This window comes from Dermochelys coriacea, chromosome 8 (genome assembly GCF_009764565.3).
Source record: "Dermochelys coriacea isolate rDerCor1 chromosome 8, rDerCor1.pri.v4, whole genome shotgun sequence".
Lineage (NCBI taxonomy): Eukaryota > Metazoa > Chordata > Testudines > Dermochelyidae > Dermochelys > Dermochelys coriacea.
This window is the reverse complement of record NC_050075.1, coordinates 66,056,766-66,082,611: the sequence shown is the minus strand read 5'-3', so window position 1 is coordinate 66,082,611 and position 25,846 is coordinate 66,056,766. Positions and strand designations below refer to the sequence as shown.

The 25,846-nt window shown below is 39.7% G+C and overlaps 1 protein-coding gene across 8 annotated transcripts in view; it reads left to right on the top strand.

Moving 5' to 3' along the window:
• KIF14 (kinesin family member 14) overlaps window positions 1-25,846 on the top strand; it is a 130,704-nt gene that overhangs the window by 56,491 nt on the left and 48,367 nt on the right. For 6 of the 8 annotated variants that reach the window (XR_006273758.1, XR_006273759.1, XR_006273760.1 and 3 more), the window contains exons 22-28: window positions 1,531-1,625; window positions 2,518-2,742; window positions 2,882-3,066; window positions 3,710-3,868; window positions 4,879-5,001; window positions 8,653-8,727; window positions 10,173-10,311. Coding sequence is in view for 4 of the 8 variants with exons in the window: in XM_043490878.1 (XP_043346813.1) it covers window positions 1,531-1,625; window positions 2,518-2,742; window positions 2,882-3,066; window positions 3,710-3,868; window positions 4,879-5,001; window positions 8,653-8,727; window positions 10,173-10,311 (1,001 nt within the window). In the remaining 4 variants the exon portion in view is untranslated. Of the gene's footprint in view, window positions 1-1,530; window positions 1,626-2,517; window positions 2,743-2,881; window positions 3,067-3,709; window positions 3,869-4,878; window positions 5,002-8,652; window positions 8,728-10,172; window positions 10,312-14,231; window positions 14,587-15,991; window positions 18,564-25,846 lie in introns of those variants that run through there. The other 2 variants (XM_038414150.2, XM_043490876.1) reach the window with 2 other exon arrangements.

Sequence of the window (25,846 nt, the reverse complement as noted above, 5' to 3'; positions counted from 1 at the left end):
TATCTCAAATTTACTTAATTGAATTTGCCCCAATCTAAGGTCAGCTAAACTGACTGCCTCCAAGGTATGCAGGTGTTTCCTCATAAACTCTGATAACACTATGGTGGTGGTATATTTGATCTGTCTGGATAGCACCGGGAACCTCATATAGCTAAGGGAGGGCATACTACTGTTTAAGTGAATGTAAGGAAATCTTCTATCAAGTTTTTAACCTAGTCAGGAGGGACTCTTACCAAATGAGCATAGTGCTTAGAGTTGCCCTCCCTTAGAGAGCTATCTAGTAGAGGGATAAGTAGAAGAACATGGCATCCCGTTTGTGTCCATGGGCCTATATCATTTCAGGGTATGCCCACTGTAGGAAAGAAGGTGGAAGACTTTTTGCGGCGTGTTAGCTAGGAGGTAGCCTAAGGTTTATATTGCCCAGCAAACGGATGTGAAACGGATAACTATCTTGTTGGCACTAGGGTTTTACCTCATGGTAGATACCATGTGTTAGTTAATATATAGTTTTTAAGGGGTGGGGTTTAGTGAAGACAAAATCTCAGTGGTTAGTCTAGCCTCTTCCCTGGATGCCTGCTGAGGTACTACTGTTCTGAACCTAAGGTCTGTGCTGTGCAGGCACAGAAAGAGAATTTATATTTCCATTTTCTGTGGCTGAGTCAAGACAGCCACCCTCTCAGAAGATTCTAGGATTGAGGGTGAGACTTGTAAATAGGGTGGTGTATAGGCTAATACAGGTGGTCTCAACCTTTTTCTTTCTGAGGCCCCCCCCAATGTGATTAAAACTCAATGGCCCATCTGTGCCCCAACAACTTGTTTTCTGCATATAAAAGCCAGGGCCAGCATTAAAGAGTAGCAAGCAGGGCAATTGTCCGGAGGTCCACACCACAGATAGCCCTGTGAAGCTAAGTTGCTCAGGCTTCTGCTTCAGCCCCGGGTGGTGGGGCTCAGACCCCGGGCTTCATCCCTGCGTGGCAGGGCTTAGGCTTTGTGCCCTGAACCCCTGCGAGTCTAACACTGGTCCTGCTTGACAGCCCCCCTGAAACCTGGTTGAGAACCACTGGGAGAATGCATTGTTCATTCATGTTGGAAGGAACTGAACTTGAGGAAGCAGATTCTTGAGGAGGGTAAATTCTGTTATATTAATTGGTCATCGTTCCTGCTTATATAATCAAATTGAAGAGGGTCCAGTGTTAGAGTGAGTCATACAGAAGTTCTAGTTGAAGAGTAGGTGCAGATCGTCAGCTAATGTAAATTGTCATAATTCTATTGACTCAAATGGAAGTATGACACTTTTTACATTAACTGAGAATCTCCCCTGATCTTTCTTTCAGGGCTCATATGTAAGGGGACAGTAATGACTGGTACACCTATGGTCTGTGCTGTTTTGATTCAGTCACTGAAAAATAAGTGGTATTCTCACTAATCTTTCTGAGGGCAAATGTCTTCAATTTTCCACTGACCTTCTGGAATAAATATAAATAAAGACCTGTCTCTCTTGTGTTTCCCCTCCATGCCCTCATATTCTAGGAGCAGAAGTCTCATGAAGAACAGGAGAATTTCTGGATGTTTGTCTGACATAAAATTGCAGCCAATCCAGGATCTACACATGTCACACTTATCAGGTGGTTTTTCTTTTGTATGGCAGATTACCTTTTATTTCATACTGAGAAGCTGGAAACTTATAGCTGCTTATTATTAATAGTAATTTACGCCTGTGTAATAATTTGAGAATTTATTGTAAAGAAAATGAGAAGCATGACATTTTACAAGTAAAATATTCAAATTTGTTGTGGGTGTTCCTGTGCCTGCCTGTAGACTTTACAACATTTATTTGGCTAAATGGGTGTCATCCTTCTTGAGGGTAAAACCCTTTTGAATAAGGCTCCTGCCTATCATGCTGAGGGTTTTGACTTGAAACTCGCTACACTTAGCCATTGAAGGTTAACTAGGATGATGCTGTCACCCAGCGCCTAGTGTTGGCTGTACCAGAGACTATTAATTCCAATACAGTCACTGAGTGATTCTTTGCTTGAGATATTGCTAGTTACTCAACTTTTCTGACATTGTCTCTGGTTTGTTGATTACAAATTTCATAAATTAAAATTTTAAAACATCTTTTTCAGATATAAGAAGTTACTTGAGTCTCCCAAATATTTATACTTATATTTATTTGCTCATTTTAGATCAGCTGTGTTTTTATTTTATCATAGCTACTGATAAGTGCAATTGGAAAGAATAGTTTTGTTATAGCGTATATTACTATCTATGTTCCTTTAAAATGTGCTTATTTTATTTTTGTGCTTTTTTTCACTTAACTAATAAACTTTTATGTGTATTAACTTTTCTCAACAGAAGTATGTCTAATTTATTTCTCCTAATTATTTTCATCCTTCAGGTTAGATAGTAGAAACAGAAGGAACCAACATTAAACTATCATAAGAGGATATATTTGTCTGACAGACCCATTACTTTTGTAAAGAACTTTTAATTCATGTTGCTCTTCTATTAATACAGGTTCAGTCAATAAATCCAGCAGCATATGTTCAAGTTCTTCTGAATCATTTCTACCTGGAATTTGCAAAGAATTAATTGGTTCAGCTTTGGATTTACTAGGACAGAATCATGAAGAAGAAAAGAGTATAGCAGATAGTCTCCTAACTAATTTGCTTACTATTTATACTGGAGTAACTGCCATTTCAAATGCTTATGAACAACAAGATGAAGAAAGTCAAGAGAATTGTAAGCTTAATTCTTACTAACATAAACAAAATATTCTACACTGTTTGTTCTGTCATGTCTTACACATAATGAGTATAAATGTTCCTGCTTTCATTTGCAGACCTGAGATTCTGATTAATATTTCTTATTTTTTTTGTAGTTTTCTCTCTTGATCATGCTACTCAGTCCTGCAGCATAAGAATTACCTCTGCCTTTGAACAACTTGTGGTTCTAACCAAGCATTGGCTTAATAGTTTCCAGAAGTGCACTGATTCCCTAAAAATTGATGAAGAATTGAGACAGGGTGTAACAAACTTGGGAGGTTATTTACAATTACTATTGCAGGTAAATTATATCCCCTATATTTTCATATAAATAATTGAAAGAAAAAAATAATGTAGAGCTGTGTAATGTATATACTCTTATTTATATTATTGGCTGTAGACTTTGTAACAACACTCTGGCACACAATGCATATGATCATAAGCTGACTTGGTAAGATATACGATAAAGATGCCTACAGCAATTTTAATTAATCTTCTCGTCCGTGAATACTTTGCTGGATGAACAAGTATATAGCACTTTCCACAACTATGGTCGGTTGTTGTTCTTTTCTTTTAAATGATTCTGTGTCTTTAGATATTTTTTTAATTTGATAGACTTGTTGTTTTCTGTTCAGTGCCATTTTATATAAACTTATTGATTATGGATTTTTAAACCCATTTATTATTTCTTCTATTCTAGTCTAACATGTATTTGCAGTCATGGTTTTTAATCCTTCAGTGTAATTGTAATTTTTTCTTTATGTAGTCATGAGGTTCGTTCCATTTTTATTTGAGACAATGACTGAGCCACTTATTAGTAATATAAGGATATGATATTGGTAATGCTTCAGGATAGTTTAAACACTGTGTTATATGTGCAGTTGAAAATATTTACACTTTCATTGCAGAAGTTTTCTAACTAAATTATTACTTTCATTTCTCAGGGTTGTTGTTCAGATATATCCTCAATGGTAACAGAAGCACACAACAAAATAATCCAAATAGTGAAACAAGCAGGTAAACATGTAGGACACTTGACAGCACTTATAGGATCTGACCTACACCTTTCTGAAGACACCAAAGAAGATGCAACTATTTCACAGGTAAAAACAATTTGGTTGAATTCAACACTTTTCAAGATTAATATCAGAACTTTTTATGGACTGTGACTACTCCACTGGATCAAAATAAAGCTATCTTCTCAATACTATAAAAGTATATTCTTCACAGTAGTAGTGTGAAGGCAAGATTTAAAATAATTTAAATGTGTACACTCATATTTCCATAGTTGCACATTTAATACACTAACACAGTGTATCTTTGTCACATCAATGTAATATCTATAACATAAAATTTGGTCCTACATAGCACCTTTGGAATGTAACAGAGTGTTTCTCAAGTCAATGACTTAAACCCTGTTTATAACCCTAAGTCATTTAAGAATACTGATATAGTTAAAGTGGAACTTCCCTAGCATGGCTGAAATTATACTGATACAAGGCATCTTTATGTTTGTATAACTTATTGCCATATGGGATGAGGAATAAACTGTCCCAGAATAAGGTACCTTTATACTGATATAATTATCCACACTAGGGTTGTATCACTATAGAGGCAAGATTTTTTTCCACAATAGTTAATCAAATACATGTACCAATACAAAATGTGTGCATAGACCAGGCCTCAATGCAGTGATATAGCAGCTTTTATGTGTTTACACTGAATCCTGGATATTAAAAATTGTTTTACCATGAGAAAGATAAAACATGTCAATAGAGCTAAGTTTAAAAAAAAAAAGTTGAATCCTGTGCTGACAGCCTGTATGCAGAGTTTGAAATTAAAATAATTTGTTTGGTGTGTGTTTTTTGCCACTAATATTCTCACTATATCAAAAAATTCTCAGAAATCTGAATTAGAGCTGAAGATACAGATTTCTCACAGGGAAAGTATTATCAGAACCCTACTGACTACATTAGGGCTAATTTGGGCGAAAGGGTTGATCTGTCTGTGTTGGTTAATTTGCCAAATATAACAAAATGTTACAAATTCATTGATGCTAATGTCAGTTTTTTAAACCATTATTTGAACATTAAAAATATTGAATATTTTTTAGGAAGATTTTATACTTGCCATTTATGATGGAGTAGGCTCAGGACTGAAGAGTCTCTTGGATTCTGTACAGAAAAAAACAAGAGAGATGCAGAAAGAACTTTTGAAACAGTATCAACAAAATGAGGTGAGAGAGAGAGTTTGTGGCTTGAGGTCAGTTTTTAGTGATATCTGCTCTTTTATGCTGTAACACACATGGGTTGGAAACTTGTACGTTGATTTGTGAAATCCTGGAGTTCACACAATATTAATATATGATATGGTAGTATAGACTGTATATGCATCTGTATTTGTTAAAGATACACCTTGCAGAGGTTTTATCTATGTTACTATAATTAGACCCTTTAAAGATAAAATATCAACTTAACAAAATCTTGTCTGAAAATGTTTTGCCTACTATTATGAAAAAAACTTTCAATTACTGTTAACTTGACATAATGGAGGGGAGAAAATATTGATGTAATCCTTCAATTAGTTCTCCAAAGTTGGTCCCTTTTGCTCAGATGGATTCCACTGAAGTATTCGTTGTATTTTCAGTTGTTTACTTTGTGCATTTGACAGTGCTAATTGTATGGAGTCTCACTGTATCCCCTGAGTATCCACTCAGCTTCCCTTGTTGTTTGTGGGTGTCTTTCACACACCAAGAAGGGAGAGAGAAACTTAGTGGAAAAAGGGAAAATATCATAAGACTTCAAAAATTGGCAGGGACACTCAAGGGCTGGTATGATGCATGAAATTATTTTTAACTTTTATTTTTTGAAATTGACTACATTTCATTGTACTAATAGCAAGCACATATCTGCTATTACTGGGCTTGCTGTTAGTGTTACAAAAATCCTATGTCTATGCATCTTTAGAGGGTTAAGATAACCGTATTTCCTACTTTCTGCTGTTATAATTTTAGCTCCTTTCAGCATGTTGTTTAAGCTTGTACCTAAAACTGAGTAAGTTTAGTACAGTCCCAGACTACTCACATGTTTAAAGTTTGGCATGCACTTAAGCACTATGCTAAATTGGGGCCTCTAAAAGGATAGTGGCTTTTTCCAAGTAAGCATCTAACAGCATGAATGCCAGAAATGTTGTTCATTTTCATGGTAGCAACTGGAATCAGGAATAACCTTCAAAAGTTTTCTGGGTTGCTAAGCAGCATTGGTACTTCCATTTTAGCAGCTGCTTTATTAAGTTATAGAATAAATACAGCAAATATATTTGACATTTCAATGAATTAACCCTGTCACCTCCCCAGACACACTGTAATGTAAAAAGAAGTGACACCAGTGTTCTGTTTAACTTTACATAAGACCTCTGAGTTTGTTTAATCTTTATAATATAAAAGGGAATTTTTATCTTCACTTAAAGCAATTGGGTAGTTTTTTTTTCTGGTGGCAGCTGTGATATTTTAATTATACATTAGGCAACAAAAGTTTTGCATGAAAGCATATGTAACACTTATTTACACTTTTTTCAGAGCAATGTTAAAAAGTTGGGGTTTGTATCTTTTTTTTTTTTTTTTTAATGCAGACTTTTTGATTAAGACTTGTAGCAGAAAATCATAGGCTGACAATTTTAATTTAAGATAGACACAGTTGTCTGGGAAATGGTAGAAACAGTGTTTTATCCCTTTGGTTAAAATAGTTCAAGCCCTTCTTGCATGCAGAGATTTTTTTTTTTTTAAAGCAAATTGAAGAGCCCACCTAACAAAGTTCTCTTAAAATAAGGTGTACGGTCTTGGTATTCCCCTATTATATATATTCGTTAGGTAAGTCTAAGGAGATGTATGGTAGGGAGAGTTACATAAAAAGGAAGATAGAAACAAAGACTAGACTCTGCAGCTAAAACATGTACTCAGAAAAGAGTCTGAAAATTCAGGAATGCAAGTTACAGTAGCCCTGGGAAAGATGCCACTTACACAGTGGGTAATTCATGTTGACAGTGAGTCTGGTAGCATTACAGGTAATCTTTTTTAAAAAGATGAAAAGTTATTTTAAAAAGTATTAGGCTGCACATAGTGTACATATCTCTTTTCAGCCTCAGGGTAGACTTGCATTCTTCTTCTACCTCTTTCCTTTTGAGAATAAAAACGTGTATCTTGGACAGATAGTGTGCAAAGCAAATCCTACTCTTCATTTGTGTTTGAAGCTCTCTTGTCTTCTATTTACTTTGTATGGATCTTTCCAGAGTACGACAGAGATTGAATAATCTATTTGCTAGTGGAAAGTAAGAGAACTTCCTTGGCAAATGGGGAACATCTAGAGCATACAATTCAGCAAAACTTAAGTTTCCGTTTTAAACAAAATGTATAATTCCTTATGCTCGTGCAGTAAACCTTCCAGATGTGACCCAGAGGCTCCTTGAGCCACCAGAGAAAGCTCTTAGCTCTTGTTAGTTCCACTGCTGCTATTCTTAACTCTCTCTGGACAGCAGTGAAACTGGACCAGTGTCTTTTTAGTTTCATCGTTGTTGCTTGAGAAACGTGAGAAGAATGGTAAAAATAGCCATTGGAGCTATTCCCAGTGGAGGAGAAATAAAAAGTGAAGACTAAGGTTGAGAAGTGAAGAAACCCACCCTCACTCACCTAGGACCAACTCCCAACATCTCATCCACAACATTCTCTCCCTTCTTTCTTCCTTTCTTTCCCCCTTATTCTTCCTTCTTTTTCACTATGTTCCTGTAACCAATCCCTTTGTCTTCATGTGCCCTACATTCTTTATCCTGCCCTTCTCCTCAAAATTTCACTCATCCATAATCCTCTTCCCAGCTTTGCATCCTCTTTCTGAGTGCAGATGGCACACTCAAGCCAAAAGAGGGAACGAAGTGGGGGCCAAGCCTCTGTTATGCCATAGGAAGTCAGTGGCCATGGGAACAGGCTCCAGGGCTGCAATGACTGCTATGCAGCAGACCACCTCTGGAGCTATGGATGCGTTTTGAAAATCTCTGTGGTAGCCTTTGTGGAAGGAGTACTGCTATATTGATAAGGAATTGGAGAGTGAAATTGTTTAGCCCATGACCTAACTGGGGCTTGAAAACAAATCTTTTGCTCAAAATATGCAAATACTTAAAATAATTGAATCTATTTTTACACTAATTGGTGCAATCATGCCTGTGTTTTCCCTCACCAGCCCTGCTCCCAGAGAGAAGGATTCACTCTGCCTGCCTCTTCCTCTCCAAAACCCAATGTTACACTGAGCCTCCCACAACTGGCACTGTTCCCAGGGAACTCAAATTCTCCCTATTCCCAGCAAATTAAATTTGTATTTTTAGTTTTTTTGCTAAGGGTGGGGATTGAACAGCCAACCTGGTAAATGCTATTGTGTTTGCTTGTAGCAGAGACCTATGGAACCATAAGGGTCTTAGCTTCACTGGAGGGCAGTGCATATAACAGGAAGCATCAGAGAGAAGCCAAATGGCATTGCGTAATCCTACCATTGAGAGTTGTGGTGGTGGTGGTACAATTTAAGTGGTCACTTCCTTTAGAAAAAGTTTAAAGAATAGTGTCTTCTTACTTGCACCTAGAATAAAGTCTACAGTAGATTTATTCAAATTTTTGCATATGCAATATGAACACTATAAAGTGGTAACTTTTTTATTAAATGGTTGAGAATTATGATAGAAAATTCACCCTCCAACTATTGCTTGTGCTGTAATTCTCTTCTGAACACTTTCCTCCTTGATCACATGTGCTCATTGTCCTGTCTCTGGGATATAGGTTTACACATTTTTCTTTCTCAATGCTTTGAATAATGCATACAAAATAATAATTAAAATTCCCTTTTTATAGATTCAAAATCAAATAAAAAATAATGCAGTGGCTTTTGCCAGATCCCTTGAAAATACAATATCTGACTTCAAAAAGGTAAGGGAACCCATTCACAAAATTACTTTGTTTAAATGTTAACTTGAAAGGGTTTCTTGTTTAAAAGTTTAGCAAGGAAGAGGAATAAAAATTACTACCTGTATGCATTGTGGCCAAGTTAATCTTGCTATAAGAACTTTACATTTTGCATTTTTTTACTTAATTATCTTAACTATCTTATGGTTGTATAAATATAATTTTTGTGTTTATTAGAACAGAATTTGGTTCAGTCTTCTGCTTTACAATTTTTAAAATAACCCTCCATGCTACTTGAATTATTTGTGTGTGTTGTCAAAATGGTGAGGAACAAGATACAATGTATTCTGACTTTTTAAAAGCCTTGACAAAGTCCCTAACAAGAAGCTACTAAGGAAACTAGGTTGTGTGATCAGAAATATAGTATTATCATGGCTTAGAAGCTGGCTCAATGACGAAGGAAAACTAGGAATAAATTGTCACTTTTCAAAATGGCCAAATTAAGTGAGGTGACCTAAGGTTCTGGGGGTGCCTGTTAATAATCTGATAAAATGGATGATGTAGAGGTGGCAGAATTTGTTGTTGGCAGAATTTTTCAGGTCATTTCTGACTAGAAATGAGTGAGCATCTCCAGAGAGATTTAGTTTTAGATGTTTGAGTATTGTGTTGAGAATTGAAATTCAGTATTGACAAATGAAAGATAATATACATTAGATGGAATAATTTGAATTGCTCATAAATTTTTTTTTTGAGTTCTAAATTGATTGTAATAACTCAAGGAAAACACCTGCAGAGACTTTCAAAGGGCAGATAGGTGCCTAACTACTATATGTGCCTTTGAAAATCACCTCCTGACCCCATGTCACTCTGGAATGCCCAATGAATACATCTGCTTGTTGTTCTGGTCATCTCATCTCTGAAATTATACAGCAGAAATACAAGTGGTTCAGAGACCAACAAAACACTGTCAATTATAAATTAAAGATTATATTTATTTTATTTTCTATTTGATCTATCTGAAATCATTGATTTACATACAGTTTAACTTATCAAACACATTTTTATTTATTTCAAAATGTTGTGTTAGATACTAGTAGAACATTCACTGTGTACGCAATAGCTTACAGCCTTGACTATTAGCACCATGATTTACTTTGAATCAGGAATGGAGTACTGACCAATTTATCAGCATTATCTATCCCTTGTATGTCAAAAATGTTCTAGGATCTTACAGCTCCAGCTGGTGATTTTAAGACTGGCAGAAATTGCAAATCTTGCTAAAATTGTATTTTGAAACATAACGTCTTCAACAATCCAACATCCCCATAATACATTGCAATAGTGAAGTGCAAAACTATGAACACTGGTGTGACATTTGAACCCATGACCGCATTTGCTATCAGAACGCTAACCACTAAGCATTACAGATGTCTTATAGCTTTCAAATAAATTGCTCTTTATTAATACAGAGAGAAATGGGAACTCAATTAACAAAAGGAGAATCTGCCCACCAGGAACTAAAGAAGGCAACTAATCTTGCTTCTGAATACTTCGAATTAGAGCAGTGCATAGATAAAGTCTGTTGGATCATTACTACTTCATTACAAGGTATGTAGCTGAGCTGCTTTGTGTGTTGTACCAGAAAAAAATTGTACATTAAAGGAGACCAGTGAAGTTAGAGGTTTGTGCTTTTTTTTTTTTTTCTTCTTCTTTATTTGGTATATGTTGGAGATTAGAAAGAGTGATGGTTATTTTTAATCTGCCTGGTTTTTTAGGTGGTTCTTCGAGTAGATGTAGACATGTATTCCACTTAGGTGTGTGCCTGCCCAACGCAACAAAGCTAGAGAAATTTGCCTAGCAGCACCCATAGAAGGTTGGCATTTGCGTTTTGTGGCCATAGTCCCTCCCCTGGCTACGTGAGGCAGTGCTGCCCCAACCGTCCCACAGTTCCTTCTTCCCACCTGTGTTTGGAGTCACAACTCTGCATGATCTTAACTTCACAACATATCAACTGGTTTTGTTTTCCCCCTTGTATATAGTTAGTAGTATCATTAGTGTCAGAGTAGCGTTCGTTGTAGTAATTTGTTTCCCTTGGTGTTGTCCTTGCTGGGGTTTAAACGTTGTCCTTCATGTGGGGGGTGATCCCCACATGTGGTTCTTCCTCTGCCTTGGTGCTGCATGACCTGCAGATTGTTTAAGGCAGGGGTGGGCAAACTTTTTGGCCCAAAGGCCACATCGGGGTTGCAAAACAGTATGGAGGGCCAGGTAGGGAAGGCTATGCCCCCGCAAACAATCTGGTTGGCAAAGACCGGACAAAGACAAACACCTTGGCAAATGTTCTCTGGACACATCCACCACTGCAAGGAGTCTAGCACCGTAAAGGAAGACTGACCAGTCTGTCTAGAGGGTAAAGACTAGGACAATAAATCACTCTGTCACATTTGAAGGGGAGTGAAGGCACAGCCTTGCAAACTGGACCACCTTGTGCAAGTGGAAATATGACCCAAAAGCCTCAGATACATCTGAACTTTCATGGAAGGCTGAGACTGCAGACTGAGGCAAGAGTAGCGAACTGTCTGAAAACGGTCGGTCAGCAGAAATGCTTTCAACATCACAGAATCTAACAGGGCCCCAATGAACTTTGTTTTCCGAGTGGGAACAAAGGTTGACTTCCAGGTGTTTAGTATGAGACTTGTGAGGGTAGGCTTGTGGGCTTCGCTACAGGCAGTCTTGGATGTTGCCAGTTCAGCCACTTGGACCATGGCTTCAGCAGTGGCCATGAGAAGGAGCTCCTGGCTGCAAGCATCAGGGCTCCCATATGAGGTGCAACAAACCATCTCTGAGAAAATGGACTCGTGGCTTCGTAGCCTTAAGGACTCAAGAGCCACTCTCAGTTCCCTTGACCTTCATATCCTGGCAAGGACCATTTTAAGCCCCCGCCTCGATTCTACTAACCTAAGAATAGGCAGGACTATTCTAAAATGCATACTAGAAACCACAGGAGGAGGCCTCCTCCTTCATCTCAGGGCTCTGGGCAGGTGAAACAGCCCTCTGGACAAAAACAAACCTTTTGAACTGGTGCACCCGAGGGCAATGCACCAGTTCAAGCACCATATCCAACGATCCAATCCTTTTTGTGCTGACTGTCCCACTTCTACCAGGTATGGGCCCAGATCATGTCAAATCGCTGGGTGCTCCACATGGTAGAACTGTTATATTCTTTCCAGTTCAGCTCCCTCCCATCTTCCTCCTCTGGACCCTCTTAAGGGACCCTTCTCACAATCATCTTCAAATTCAGGAGGTGCAGTTGCTCCTAAGAGCAGGAGTGGTGGAGGAGGTTCCTCGGAAGCTAGGGGGTAAAGGTTTCTACTCCTGTTATTTCCTAATCCCGAAAGCCAAAGGTGGTCTCAGACCTCTTCTAGACCTGCCAAACCTCAACAAGTTCATGAAGAAGCTGAAGTTCCGCATGGTTTCTTTGGCCTCCATTATCCCTTCTCTGGATCTGGGGGAGTGGTATGCAGCCCTTGACTTTAAGGACGCATACTTTCATATATCCATAACCCTGTCTCCCAAAAGGTTTCTCAGGTTTGTGGTGAACCACAATCACTATCAGTTCACGGTCCTCCCTGTCAGCAGCATCTTGGGTGTTGACCCAGTGCATGGCAGTTGTGGCCGCTTCCTTGCAGAAGCACCAGGTGCAGGTACCTCAACGACTGGCTGATCAAGGGCCACTCCAGAACACAAGTGGAGGCGCATGTAAGCCTGATAAGATTCAGCTTTCAATGAGCTTGGCCTACTACTGAATGTGCAGAACTCAACACTATCCTCCACACAGATGACAGAGTTCAGAGGGACAATGTTGGACTCCAGACAGACTACAGCGTTCCTAATGGAGTCATGGTTTCAGTCTTACAAGATCTCAGATAATTTCCTACCACTACAATAAGGAATTGCCTGAAACTCCTAAGTCACATGGCCACCTGTACTTGCATAGTGTAGCATGCCAGATGGAGGCTCCAACCCTTCAGGTGTGGCTAGCCATCTGTGTTTCGACCAAACCAGGACAGTCTAGCAAGGTAGTCACCCTTTCCTGGACGGTTCTCAAGACTTTCCTATGGTGGGTCAACCTGCAAGTTCTGTGTGTGGGGATTCCCTTCTCCAGACCTCAACCATCACTTTCCCTGGTTGCGGACGTGTCAGTGATGGGGTGGGGAGCGCATCTGGGGGACCTCACGGCCTCTGGTCCTAAGCAGAGCTCTCACTTCACAGCAACATCAGAGAACTGAGGGCAGTCTGCCTGGCATGCCAGAGCTTCCAAGCATGCATCTTCAGCGGCATTCCTGGCCCAGGTTCTGACCCAGGAAATCTGCAGGGCTGCAACATGGTCCTCAATCCACACTCTTGCCTCTCACTACGCCATTATCCAGCAGACTAGGGACGATGCAAACTTCAGCAAAGCAGTGCTTCAACCAGTGAATCCATGAGCTCCGTTGCCGCCTCCAAGTTCCTGATTGGGAGTCAACGTGACCAAGCACTTGAAGAAGAAAGACAGTTACTATCTTTCATAATCGACGTTCCAAGACCCACCCACCTACCCTTCTGTCAGAGCAAGAAGGAACTGAAGAGGCAGCAGGTAGGCAGGACCCTATATATGGCGCCATGGAGGTGCAACCCCACAGGTACTACTAGGGGAAAAACCTTCTGGCTATTGTATATGTGGAACACACACACACGTTTTGGAATAGAAGTAAGCAATACATCTCGAAAAACAACCGTTACGAAAGGTAGGTAACCATTTTTTCTCTGGCCTTCCTGCACTGTCTAGTCAGCCTCCTGTACTGCTTCTTCTCCATCCCAACTTACTCACTCAAAACCAAGGCTGCACCTTGCATCCTGCACTCAACTCCCTGCATCACATGGCATGGATGAATGAGGAGGAAGAGCAGTGTTCAGTGTTCAAAAAGTTATCCTCAATAGTAGAAAACCCTCCACCAGGATGGCCTGTTCCTGAAAATGACTTCCATTTCACTGTAGTCACTAGCCTGAGGAGGCCAGCATTACTTGGATTCTATCCAGGACATTTTGGAGAACCTGCTGCACCTTCAGTTGTTGGGGCTTGTGATTAGTTCATTGAAAGCGCATCTGGTAGCAATTATGAGAGTTGCAGTCTCTGAGGGCAGAGCCTCCTTATACACAGTTCTCCAAAGACAAAGTGACTTTACAGCCACACCCAAAATCTTTGTCTAAAGTGGTTTCTCAGTTTCATTTGAGCAAGGTGGTCTATTTATCAGTATTCTTTCCTAAGCGGCATTCATCTATAGATAAGCAGCATCTACACACCTTAGGTGTCGGGCAATGTCTAGCCTTCAGTCTGGACAGGACTAAACTCTTTTGTGCTTTGCCTCATTTGTTTGCCATCATATGCAGATTACATGAAGGGTCAAACAGAATCTTCACAGAGGACGTCCAAATGGGTAATATCCTGTATCAGGACTGCATATGAAATAGCTTAGTTTATGCCCCAACAGCAGGTGCAAGCAACACCCGTAGCATTAGTCAGTGACATTTCCATATTGGGCGAAGGGCTGCTATGTGGTTGTCGATACCTTCATGAACCATTATGCCACAACCATTATGCCTTCCAGGGCGGATGCAGGCATTGGTAAGTCCTTTTTTTCCTGCAGTCCTTGTTTAGGTAGACTCTGAGCCCTGCTTCCAGGGCAGTGGGAGGTGTACTGCTTGTGAGTCACATAAGTAGAATGCATGTCTGCGTCGTCTAGAAGAAACAGTTACTTACCATAACTGTGGTTTTTTGAGATGTGATGCAGACTTGTATTCCTCAACCCACCCTACATCCCCTCTGCATCAGAATCTTGTTTCTGTGCATTCGGTGCAAAGGAACTGAGGAGGGTTGAGGCAGTGCTGCTCCATGTAGCTAGGGGAGGGGCTACGGCCATGAGGTATAAGCGCTTCCCCTTTACGGGTGCTGCTAGGCAAACTCCAGCTCTGGTGAGCTGGGTGTGCACACACTTAAGTGGAATAAATGTCTGAATCACATCTCAAAGAACCATAGTTACAGTAAGTAACCGTTTCCTGTGCCTATCAGTGTCTTCCTTGTTTCTCGTGTCTTTTGGAAGTGGTTTGGGGTCTTCCTCAGCCCTTACCTGAAGGAACACAGTGTTAAATCTTTAATGAAATCTTCTCTTCCCACTCTTTGTTAGGCATTCAAGTTAAATAGGTTTTAACAATAACAATATTTTAAACCATCTGATTAATGTCCCCCCTGACCCCACCCAGAACAAAATTTTTCTTTTAATAACAAGGATGTCATAAATGTACTAGTTCTTCAGTCACTGATATATATATTTATTTATTTATTTATTTATTTATTTATTTATTTATTTTTTAGGAAAAGGGTAAACTAGAGTAGAATTTGTAAGGTGATGACAAGTAGGAGAAAAACTTTTTGTTGAAAAAACAGTTCCAGGCATAAAGAAGCAAGTCATCTTTAACAGAATTTAAAGCATTTGTTCCATCACTTCAACATGAATAAGAAAGAGAATTTACAAGTTTTAAGACATTTAAAGCCGCTGACATAGTTAGTTAATTACTGTGTTTTCACATTCCTGGTTTCACATGACCTGATAATCCTAAGGTAACTTTCCTTTGCATCCAGCCTTCCTTATGTTTAATTTTCTGTTATATAAGTTACAGGATAAGGGACTGGGCACAAATAAGCAAATTAAAACTATTGTTCCCTTGATACTCTAGGTTGATCTGGTGGACTATATCAGCATTTCTTTGGTGGCTCTAGAAGAATTTAAAGATTCATACAAAAAAAAAAGTGGTGTTACTACACATGGTTGAGGAAAGAACTTTCCAAATACTGAACCAATAGGATGCTATCCTACTGAGTCTAGAGACAGACTAAAACAATATCTTTATTCCATTCATATCAATTCATTGTTGATTCTGAAGCCTAATTAAAAAAAACTGTCAAATTTTAACCATTTCACTGCTGATCATGTTACAGAAAACTCCAACTAGCTTCTTTTGGATTGTAGGTATACCTGGTGATTGCGTCAGCCTGAGACTATAGGCAAAGTCTTGAGTCTTTTTTCCCCAACTGACTCCTCATGTTAACGTCATAGTCTCACAATAGATTTACTAACATACTTTCAAAATACAGTATTGTTTCTAACAGAAATGAAAGAAAAGATGTGCATGGAAGTAACATGCTGCTAAGCAAAGTAGTAGCATTGGTTCTTTTTGCTTTTGTACTCCACAGGATCATACAGAAATACAACTCAACTCAGAAGCTATACAGAAAAGATTTGCATCTTAGTTGGGCATTTTAATAATTACTGCACTTTATTTAGCTTGCCTTCTGCTTCAGCAAACAGTCCTACTCACAGAACAACCAACTCTTTTATGGTCACTTCTGAACTGGATTCTCTAGCCAAGTCACTCATTATAAGTTTTGAACTTGAACAAGGACATAATTCATTGGCATCTCAGACCATTTGTATGCAAAATAGCAAGACGGAAGAAAAACAGCTTGAAACTGGTGAATCTACTTGGAAACAGAAAGGAGTTCCAAAACATGAATATAAACTTCAGCCTTCAGCAACGAGTTTAGGGAAACTTTCATCCAGTGGGATACAGTGGGTATAAAATTAAGGCATTAAATATAGTAGACTCCTGCATGTAGGAAAAAATAAACTTTATGGGCTATCTTTTTTTTAATGAAAGAGAGACAAGGAGGGCATCTCTGTTTTTTGGGGGGAGTTTTTGAGAAGGAAAAATAATATATCTCCGAAGGTTGAAATGTGTTGGTAATTTTATCCAGAGCATGGACAGTGTTGTGTGAAAGTAGAAGACTTGAGGTACAAGAAGATATGGTACACTGTATTGCACAGGAACAAATGTAAATCCAGAAGACTTTACATTAGACTTACACTTAAGAAAAGTACAAACATGTGAGTATTTTTATTCTAACCTATATCTAACTAATCTAGAGCAACATACAAGAAGTAACCAGACAGTTGCTTAAAATCTAGTCCAAGAATAATACGTAAATAAAAAAAATTATTGAGAAAAGCTAGGAAATTCAGTGTTAAAAATGGGCACTTTATCCTCCCCTCATAATGTAGCCTCACTTTAATGCATGATGATTTATTAAGGGTGCAGTGTCATTCTTACCACTATATTTTCTGGCTTTTTTTTTATTTTTGGTTTGCCAGGTTTAATATTTTTGAGAGAGGTTTTTGGTATCTCTTTTCTTAGGAAAGATGTGAAAGGCTACAAAAAGTATTGGGTAAACACACATTTAAGGAGATAATAGGTTTATAATCCCTCGGGGTAAGGGTGGGAGTTAGAGCTGAAATAACATTAAAGCAGATTGACTATAATGATTCATGTTTCAAATTATATAACAAAAACAATTTTCCTTGGTTTTAAATCATTTTTAGTGCTATGCATAGAAGTTGAGGCATAACACTTTTAAAATATACAAATAAGTCACCATGTGAGGCAGTTGAGAATTATGTTGACATGCAGCTTACACTTAATATGTTCATACTGAAATCTTAAGGCCAGGTTGAGCCTAGCTCTTTGCAGGTGCACAAAGGAGAGGGAAGGTTACAAGGCATCTTTCCCAGAACCTCATGCTCCTGCATAGGTACAGGGCAGAATTTCAGACTTGAGGAAAAGCAAGGACCCTGGGAGAAATCCTGATTCCACTGACTTCAGTGGGGCAAGGATCTTTCCCTCTCAGTCCAAGGCTGGCAATGGGCTTAGCCATGTCTTCACCCACTTTATCTTCTCTTCTACACCAGTCACTAGACTAGCCCACTGCATCCCAAGTGATATTGGCTGCTTCTGGGAGCTTTGGCTAGCCACAGTCTGGCCCTAGTTGTACTAATGTTGAAAGATTTATAAGAATATCTTGGTGACTTGTTTACAGAACACTTATTATAGTGTTTACTTCCTTGTTCCTTTGTGAAATATACTCAGTTGTGATTCTCTGCAAGGATAAAAGCAGATACCTTTGAGACTATTTCATTTTTTATAATAGCTAGAGTAATAGAAGCAAACATGGACTAAATCTAGGCTACGTGTCATATTGATAAGAAGCTTTTCTCCTTTCCACTCCCCTTTTGAGTTGGCTGTAGTTTAAAAAAGCTACAGTACTTCTAGGTAGAGCTAATGATTGCTGTGAAAATCAAGGATAATGGTGCATTTGAGAAGTGTGTGTTCTGGAACACTTGGAACTGAGAGATCATAACACATGTTCTAATCAGAGCAACTGATTTGCTCAGTGGTGTTGTCCATCCAAGTAATGAGTGACATTTAGTGCCTATTGTCAAACTTTTCAACCAAGTATTCAGGGATAGCATGTTTCTTGATACATTCCCCCCACACCCGTTCTTGGAATGTAAAACTTCCTCTCAAAGATAGTTACCTCTCTTGATTAAATTCAGTCACCAGATCCATGCCATTTTTGTTCTTTGTTCCTGTCTCAGCATTTCACTTGGTCTTGTTAGTCGATGCTTTATTTGGTTATAGTGTGATGGAGCAGAAATGGTGTTACCCAACTTTGGACAGAGCAGGTGAAATCCTGGCCCCATTAAAGTCAATGGCAAAATTCCAATTGACTTAAGTGAGGCTAGGATTTCACACAGCAAGTAGTAAAGTCTGAGTACACCAGAAATGATCCTCATTGAAGTGATATAAGTGAACAAAAAAGACAATAACAATATAAAAAAACTTATCCCATGTGACTTTAGTAATTGAATGTTAAGAATTATTATAGGATGAGGTTTTTGTATTTGGGAAGCTGTAGTTATATAATAAGCAAGTTAATATACAATATGCCAGTAAAAGGAAAAGAAAAAATGCACTCCTTTTGCAGTCATTTCTTGAAGTCCTCTTGAATGAAGTAAAAGATCTGCAAAATGTGATTTTATACTACAGCAACTAGAACACTAAGTGACCTGAAAAATTGGCTGTAAGTTAAGTGAATAGAAAATCAATCACCTGTTTTGTCAACTAGAAATTTTTGTTTTCCACTTTAAATATTGTCCAAATATTTTGTGAAGAGTGATTTTGGCAACCACTGTATAAACTATATTTCTCTGGTCTTTGCTATTGGGGAAATAAAAGCTTTGCTTCAGTTTGTAGTGCACATACAGTACTCTCCTTAAAATTCATATAATTTAATATCTTTTCCAGAAATGTTTTGAAGTGCAGTTATGTTTTGTCAATGTGTTTTTCAGAAACATTGTCAGAATATTTTTATTGCTATTAGCATTTGTCATATTACATAAAATGTGATATTGACTCAGTTAATCACTTTTCATTTTCATTGAGAAGAAATGTAAAAGTTTATTCATAGCTTGATATAATCTGCTATTAGGAACCTTTGTGTGGCTTTAAAAAATAATCAAAAAGCGGAATCAAACATGTTTACACCTTGTGAAGAAGTGCTATTTTGTAATTTGACTGAACTTTTAAAAATGTAATTTGCTGTTCAGAATCATGTACTGTATATATAACTGTAAACTATTGTAAAGAGTAGAATCAGGTTGTTGAACTGAGATCAAAATTGCTATAATTTAAGACACTTGTAAACATCCTATTAGTTTCCATTTTTATAGTTTCTTTGAGACCTATCTATGGTACACCTGCTGAGAACATAATAGTGTGTTTGCAAAATGATAAAATATTCCACAGAAAGCAAAATAAATCAAATGTGTGGGGTGTTTTTTTATGGGGGCTATTTCACACTGAAACAAGGTTCTTTAGTTTTGTGTCTGTCCATACACAGTATTGTTACACAGATATGGGTTGGGGAGATAGAGTTCGAAGTAATACTGTAAGTTAGTGTATGATGAAATCAGATCTCAATTCAATATAATAATACACAAGCTTTTTACTTTTTGAGCCAAGATTGGTGGCTTTATTGTAGTCTCAAGTTAACATGGCAAAACCTTCCTGGAAGGTTTTCCTTGGCACATCTGGCAAGCTAATTAAATCCTTGTTTGTTTGATGGCTCGATAATAAGAAACATTTCCCAGAGAAACGAGTCTATCTTGTCAGAAATTCTATAGCTAGGATAGGGCATTTTGAGCACCCACAATTCCCACTAAAGTCAAGGGGAGCTACAAGTGGTTAGCAACTCTGAAAATCAGGCCCAGTATGTCTGTACTGGAGTTAGCCTTTTGCAAACCTAATATGTAGCGTATCTAAAATGCAGTCACCAATGGTATGAGAGGACAGCAACCATGTAGACAACTGACACAGCAAATTTTGCTATGGTGGGGAAAGTGAAACTTTGGCCAATATGCTGATGCCAGGCAAAAACAAAACAAAACACAGTACGTTAGTGCTGTGTTCAGTTTTAGCACATTATCTTAACTAATCTCTTGTTACAGTTATACATCACTGAACTGCTTTACTTTTAGGGTATGTATTGCAATTATACCGTGTGTCATCAGGGTGAACTAGTGTTCTCAGGACATATTGCGTTTATACATCATCAAGCTAGCTGTGACTCTAGTAATGTATTGGTGTAATATATGATCAGGGAGAGGGGTTTAGGGTCAGTCTATGGATGTTGAGGAGTTTGGATCCTGGCAGGAAGATTATGGGATGGACTGATGTAGCTATAAATGGTGTCATTAAACAGTGGTAAACCTGGAGGGTGGGTAAGGTTTAGGTCAAGAGAGATGTCTATATGGGTATAGCCTGCCTGATGTATCACAGGAATGAAGTAGAGACTGCTATTTTCTTCTTGGTTTCTGTGATGCAGAAGGTAACGTAATGCACCAGGCCCTTGTAAGATCAGCTACATGTAAAGCAAAATAGGCATAGTTAGTCTTTTTTTGTGATGTGTTGTCCTGTGAGATCCCTGGCTGGGCTGGGCCTTGAATCTACCTGACCAATCTTCTGTTTCTCTCTCAGCTCTGGGGGAGGGGGCAGAGGGACAGGGTAGTATATGAGAGAGAGTAATGAACAGCTCTATCCTCAGCTGGGAATATTGTTTGCAGACTAGTGATGCAGCTGTTTACATCAGCATCCTTATTGTCTTAACGTTCCCTGCTGGATGCATGTAGATCACAAAACCACCATACAGTTTAGTGCAGTTGCTGTTCTCTAGGCAGGCTCAATACTATGGGTGATGCAGATGAAGACAAAAAGGGACTAGCAGAGCTGTGTGAGCAATCCTGCACCATGCTAATACCCTGGTTCTAATGTATACTGGTAGGTTCTCATTTTAAATACCACCAAATCCACATAGGCATGGGGTGAGGTTGATCGCTCTGCAGTAGGCCCCTACAAGGCCCAGTGCATCACTTTTAAGGGTGTGAGGCATAAGTGGTGCATAGGGCCTTGTGTACGCTGTTTGCTCAAGGGTGAATTTCACCCTAAATTTTTTTTTTTAAATTATACATGTCTATAGTACCTGGCCTAGCTGCAGATTATAAAACCATTGTTAATCAAGACTCACTCTTCCTTCTCCACCCAACACTATATGACTATGAAGGGCTTAGTAGACTCACCCACGTCACACTGCACATGGTATAATCAGGGAACTTAGTACCTCATATGTCCATGCATTAATAAAAGCATTAATAGTTTGAGTCCCTTGTGGCAGAAAAAGGACAGGATTAAGCTGTACTGAATACAAAGATTATTCATTCCTGGTCCTGTAGTTCTCCCTTGCTTTTGTATTTCCAAACCTGAAGTCTGTGCTGCAACATATTGGCACATACAGGGCCTTCCTAAATCATGGCCCACAGTCAGGGAAGGCACTGCTATGTTCCTTGGATGCTGGCGAAAGAACCATTAATGTAAATAAAGGGGAGTTTTGTTTGTTTTTTGAATTTTGCACAGACATGAGAAGTGGAGTATTATTTTTGCAGGATTGTTTAGATTGGAATTTCTCTCACTTGAAAACTCTACTCTTTTTAGAGTGGTAGCTGTTAATCTGTATCAGCAAAAAGAACGAGGAGTACTTGTGGCATCTTAGAGACTAAAAAATTTATTTGGGCATAAGCTTTCATGGGCTAAAACCCACTTCATCAGATGCATGCAGTGGAAAATACAGTAGGAAGATAGATCTATATACACAGAGAACATGAAAAAATGGGGGTTGCCATACCAACTCTAACAAGACTAATCAATTGAGGTGGGCTATTATCAGCAGGAGGGAAAAAAAACTTTTGTAGTGATAATCAGGATGACCCATTTCAAACAGGTTTCAGAGTAGCAGCCGTGTTAGTCTGTATTCGCAAAAAGAAAAGGAGTACTTGTGGCACCTTAGAGACTAACAAATTTATTAGAGCATAAGCTTTCGTGAGCTACAGCTCACTGGATAAGAAGGTATGACTAACAGTAGGGGAAAAATTAGCATGGGGAAATAGTTTTTAGTTTGTGTAATTACCCATCCACTCCTATTCTTTATTCAACCCTAATTTAATGGTGTCCAGTTTGCAAATTAATTCCAGTTCTGCAGTTTCTCATTGGAGTCTGTTTTTGAAGTTTTTTTGTTGAAGAATTGCCACTTTTAGGACCGTAATTGTGTGTCCAGGGAGGTTGAAGTGTTCTCCAACTGGTTTTTGAATGTTATAATTCTTGATGTCTGATTTGTGTTCATCTATTCTTTTGAGTAGAGACTGTCCAGTTTGGCCAATGTACATGGCAGAGGGGCATTGCTGGCACATGATGCCATATATCACATTGGTATATGTGCAAGTGAACGAGCCTCTGATGGTGTGGCTGATGTGATTAGGTCCTATGATGGTGTCCCTTGAACAGATATGTGGATAGAGTTGGCAATGGGCTTTATTGCAAGGATAGGTTCCTGGGTTAGTGTGTTAGTTGTGTGGTTGCTGGTGAGTATTTGCTTCGAGTTGGGGGGCTGTAAGCGAGGACCTGCCCGTCTCCCAAGATCTGTGAGAGTGAGGGATCGTCCTTCAGGACAGGCTGTAGATCCTTGATGATGCGCTGGAGAGGTTTCAGTTGGAGGATGAAGGTGATGGCTAGTGGCGTTCTGTTACTTTCTTTGTTGGGCCTGTCCTGTAGTAGGTGACTTCTGGGTACTCTTCCGACTCTGTCAATCTGTTTCTTCACCTCAGCAGGTGGGTATTGTAGTTTTAAGAACGCTTGATAGAGATCTTGTTTGTAGGTAAAGCATGGCGGTTAGTAGGTTTCTGGAATAGGGTGGCGTTTATGTGACCATCGCTTACTAGCACTGTAGTGTCCAGGAAGTGGATCTCTTGTGTGGACTGATCCAGGCTGAGGTTGATGGTGGGATGGAAATTGTTGAAATCCTGGTGGAATTACTCAAAGGCTTCTTTTTCATGGGTCCAGATAATGAAGATGTCATCAATGTAGCGCAAGTAGAGTAGGGGCAGTAGGGGACGAGAGCTGAGGAAGCGTTGTTCTAAGTCAGCCATAAATACGTTGGCATACTGTGGGGCCATGAGGGTACCCATAGCAGTGTTGCTGACTTGAAGGTATACATTGTCCCCAAATGTGAAATAGCTATGGGTGAGGACAAAGTCACAAAGTTCAGCCACCCTGTTTGCCATGACATTATCGGGGATACTATTCCTTATGGCTTGTAGTCCATCTTTGTGTTGAATGTTGGTGTAGAGGGCTTCTACGTCCATAGTGGCCAGGAGGGTGTTTTCTGGAAGATCACCGAGGGATTGTAGTTTCCTCAGGAAGTCGGTGGTATCTCAAAGATAGCTAGGAGTGCTGGTAGCGTAGGGCTTGAGAGGAGAGTCTGCATAGCCAGACAATCCTTCTGTCAGGGTGCCAGTGTCTGAGATAATGCAGCATCCAGGATTACCAGGTTAATGGATCTTGGGTAGCAGATAGAATACCCCTGGTCAGAGTTCTAGGAGTGTGTCTGTCTGCAGATTTGTTCCTGTGCTTTTTCAGGGAGTTCCTTGAGCAAATGGTGTAGTTTCTTTTGGTAACCTTCAGTGAGATCAGAGTGTAATGGCCTGTAGAATGTGGTGTTAGAGAGCTGCCTAGCAGCCTCTCGTTCAGATTCCGAACTATTCATGACGGTGACAGCACCTCCTTTGTCAGCCTTTTTGATTATGATGTCAGAGTTATTCCTTAGGCTGTGGATGGCATTGTGTTCTGCACGGCTGAGGTTATGGGGCAAGTGATGCTGCTTTTACACAATTTCAAAAACTGCATAAATAACATTCAAAAACCACAGGTTTCAGAGTAGCAGCCATGTTAGTCTGTATTTGCAAAAAGAAAAGGAGTACTTGTGGCACCTTAGAGACTAACAAATTTATTAGAGCATAAGCTTTCGTGAGCTACAGCTCACTTCATCGGATGCATTTGGTGGAAAAAACAGAGGAGATTTATATACACACACACAGAGAACATGAAACAATGGGTTTATCATACACACTGTAAGATCATCACCAGCAGAAGGGGGGGGAAAGGAGGAAAACCTTTCATGGTGACAAGCAAGGTAGGCTAATTCCAGCAGTTAACAAGAATATCAGAGGAACAGTGGGGGGTGGGGTGGGAGGGAGAAATACCATGGGGAAATAGTTTTACTTTGTGTAATGACTCATCCATTCCCAGTCTCTATTCAAGCCTAAGTTAATTGTATCCAGTTTGCAAATTAATTCCAATTCAGCAGTCTCTCGTTGGAGTCTGTTTTTGAAGCTTTTTTGTTGAAGTATAGGCACTCTTAGGTCTGTGATCGAGTGACCAGAGAGATTGAAGTGTTCTCCAACTGGTTTTTGAATGTTATAATGCTTGATGTCTGATTTGTGTCCATTTATTCTTTTACGTAGAGACTGTCCAGTTTGGCCAATGTACATGGCAGAGGGGCATTGCTGGCACATGATGGCATATATCACATTGGTAGATGCGCAGGTGAACGAGCCTCTGATAGTGTGGCTGATGTGATTAGGCCCTATGATGGTATCCCCTGAATAGATATGTGGACAGAGTTGGCAACGGGCTTTGTTGCAAGGATAGGTTCCTGGGTTAGTGGTTCTGTTGTGTGGTGTGTGGTTGCTGGTGAGTATTTGCTTCAGATTGGGGGGCTGTCTGTAAGCAAGGACTGGTCTGTCTCCCAAGATCTGTGAGAGTGATGGCTCGTCCTTCAGGATAGGTTGTGGATCCTTGATGATGCGTTGGAGAGGTTTTAGTTGGGGGCTGAAGGTGATGGCTAGTGGCGTTCTGTTGTTTTCTTTGTTGGGCCTGTCCTGTAGTAGGTGACTTCTGGGTACTCTTCTGGCTCTGTCAATGTTTCTTCACTTCAGCAGGTGGGTATTGTAGTTGTAGGAATGCATGATAGAGATCTTGTAGGTGTTTGTCTCTGTCTGAGGGGTTGGAGCAAACGCGGTTATATCGTAGCGCTTGGCTGTAGACAATGGATCGAGTGGTATGATCTGGCTGAAAGCTAAAGGCATGTAGGTAGGAATAGCGGTCAGTAGGTTTCCGATATAGGGTGGTGTTTATGTGACCATCGCTTATTAGCACCGTAGTGTCCAGGAAGTGGATCTCTTGTGTGGACTGGTCCAGGCTGAGGTTGATGGTGGGATGGAAATTGTTGAAATCATGGTGGAATTCCTCAAGAGCTTCTTTTCCATGGGTCCAGATGATGAAGATGTCATCAATGTAGCGCAAGTAGAGTAGGGGCATTAGGGGACGAGAGCTGAGGAAGCGTTGTTCTAAGTCAGCCATAAAAATGTTGGCATACTGTGGGGCCATGCGGGTACCCATCGCAGTGCCGCTGATTTGAAGGTATACATTGTCCCCAAATGTGAAATAGTTATGGGTCAGGACAAAGTCACAAAGTTCAGCCACCAGGTTAGCCGTGACAGTATCGGGGATACTGTTCCTGACGGCTTGTAGTCCATCTTTGTGTGGAATGTTGGTGTAGAGGGCTTCTACATCCATAGTGGCTAGGATGGTGTTTTTAGGAAGATCACCAATGGACTGTAGTTTCCTCAGGAAGTCAGTGGTGTCTCGAAGATAGCTGGGAGTGCTGGTAACGAAGGGCCTGAGGAGGGAGTCTACATAGCCAGACAATCCTGCTGTCAGGGTGCCAATGCCTGAGATGATGGGGCGTCCAGGATTTCCAGGTTTATGG